Source organism: Galeopterus variegatus, unplaced genomic scaffold (assembly GCF_000696425.1).
Source record: "Galeopterus variegatus unplaced genomic scaffold, G_variegatus-3.0.2 Scaffold764, whole genome shotgun sequence".
Lineage (NCBI taxonomy): Eukaryota > Metazoa > Chordata > Mammalia > Dermoptera > Cynocephalidae > Galeopterus > Galeopterus variegatus.
Window position 1 is genome coordinate 5,902 of NW_007726875.1, and position 1,790 is coordinate 7,691.

At 59.8% G+C, this 1,790-nt stretch overlaps 1 protein-coding gene across 1 annotated transcript in view; it reads right to left on the reverse strand.

Annotated features, from left to right (window-relative positions):
- Window positions 1-1,383: 1,383 nt before the first annotated feature.
- Window positions 1,384-1,790, reverse strand: part of LOC103590087 (RING finger protein 222) — a 1,751-nt gene continuing 1,344 nt past the window's right edge. Inside the window, exon 2 of the mRNA XM_008572221.1 lies at window positions 1,384-1,776. Within this exon, the coding sequence (XP_008570443.1) occupies window positions 1,384-1,776 (393 nt within the window). The remainder of the gene's footprint in view (window positions 1,777-1,790) is intronic.

Here is a 1,790-nt window from a genome sequence, read left to right on the forward strand (position 1 = left end):
CTCAACACATAGCACCCCATTCCTGGGCAAGGGGAGTCAGGTTGGGCTTCCAGGCCTGGGAGGAGACAGAAGGCTCATGTTCAATCTGCCATCTATCCCTCTGTGACTAACTCAGGAAGCCTTCTTGGGAGAAGGACAAGAGCCCACAAGCCACCTTCCCTGGAGGCTGCTGTCCACCTGGAAGGCTCACACTTCAGCTGGAAGCACAAAGGGGAGGCTGGGCAGGGCTGATGGAGCCCTGGAGGAGGAAGTGCAGTAACTGGGCCCAAGAAATTAACTGGTGGTGATAGAGGCTCTTGCAGGCAGGAAGAGGGGCCAGGATCCCTTAGGCTAGCCAGGGAGGTCCAATACTCACCCCCAACCCCCATTGTGTGCCTCTGTCTAATCCAGGGGTTGACCCTGGCTTCTCTAAGCCATGAGGACCACAGCTGCCCCACTGCATATCAGGAGGATCCCAGAAGCCATGACTTAGAGGGGAAATTGAAGTTCCCAGAGCAGTTTGAGACTTAGGTTCGGGGTGGGAGCCAGTCTTTGAGACACAGGGTCCTCCCCGGTCCCGTCCAGTCTACCCCTTCCCCAATCCCCAGGCAGGTGTGCCAGGTGATGACTGTATACCCAGGACCTGTATGTAGACAGCTGGATCCTACCCAGGACCAGCCCACGGGAAGCAGAGTAAAACAAAGTTCACAGACTGATTGAGAGGGTGCAGAGATATCCCCTGCCATAGACCAGTGGAAGGGAGTTGTGACCAGGGAATAATAGATGCAGCAGCTTTGCTCTCCAAAGATGGAGGGCACCCAGCCACCTGCAAAGAGCCCAACGGATGAGCAGATCAGAACCTGCAGCCCCTGGTGCTGGCCCAGGATGCTCCCCCAGTGTTCTATGGTGAGGATGACCGGGGGTACTCCCAGCAGTACCCTTTCAAGAATCAGGGCTGGGGGTTCCCCTGGCAGGGCCTCTGCATGGATGTTGGTGGGGGAAGGGAGGTGGTGGCAGGGCCCCCCCAGCTCGACTCCCAGAAGAGAGGAGGATCAGAGATGCTCCCAACTGGATCCCCATGGGGATTGGGTTCAGGAGTGCAGAACCCTTACAAAGATCATGGTCAGGGAACCCTCAGCTGGATGGCCACTGGAATTAGGGTCAGAGGTGACCTCCAGCTGGACTTTCATGGGAATCGGGGTTGTTACCAGAGGATCCCTATGGGATGGCTGCGGTGTTTGTTCCTTGAGATGGTCCCTGCCCCATGGTGACAATGCCATGTATGCTCCCACCAGGCCCCAATCTGGAGAAATGGGTGTTTACCGTACATATACCCTGCTAAGTTTCCCCAGAATGACACCGAGGTCCCCAGGGATGTGGACAGGGCCTGTAGCACAGATGCATTTACTGTGGCCCCCACACCCTCCTCCTGCCCCGTGCCCGCGGGGCCCAGCCTGGGCGAGCCTCTGTCCCCCACATTTGGTCCGATGGCTCATCCAGCATCCCCTCAGCCTCCCTTGGATCCTCAGGCCCCACCTCGGGCTCCAGTGCGTCCTCTGCAGCCCCTGGTGGGGTGGTGTCCAGGTCAGGGATCGTGGGGTGTTGCGTCCAGGCGGGAGTCCAGGGCGCCCCCGGCGTGGGCCGCGGTGGAAACCAGGAGAAGCCGGGCGCTGGGGCGAGTGCCACGAGCTGGGGCCGCGCGGGGCCGGAGGAGGTGGCGTGCGGGATGAGGAAAAAGATATAGATGCCTGAGACTACCAGGCCCGCAGCCACTAGCACGGCCAGCGCCACCGCGATCTCCAGCCACACTC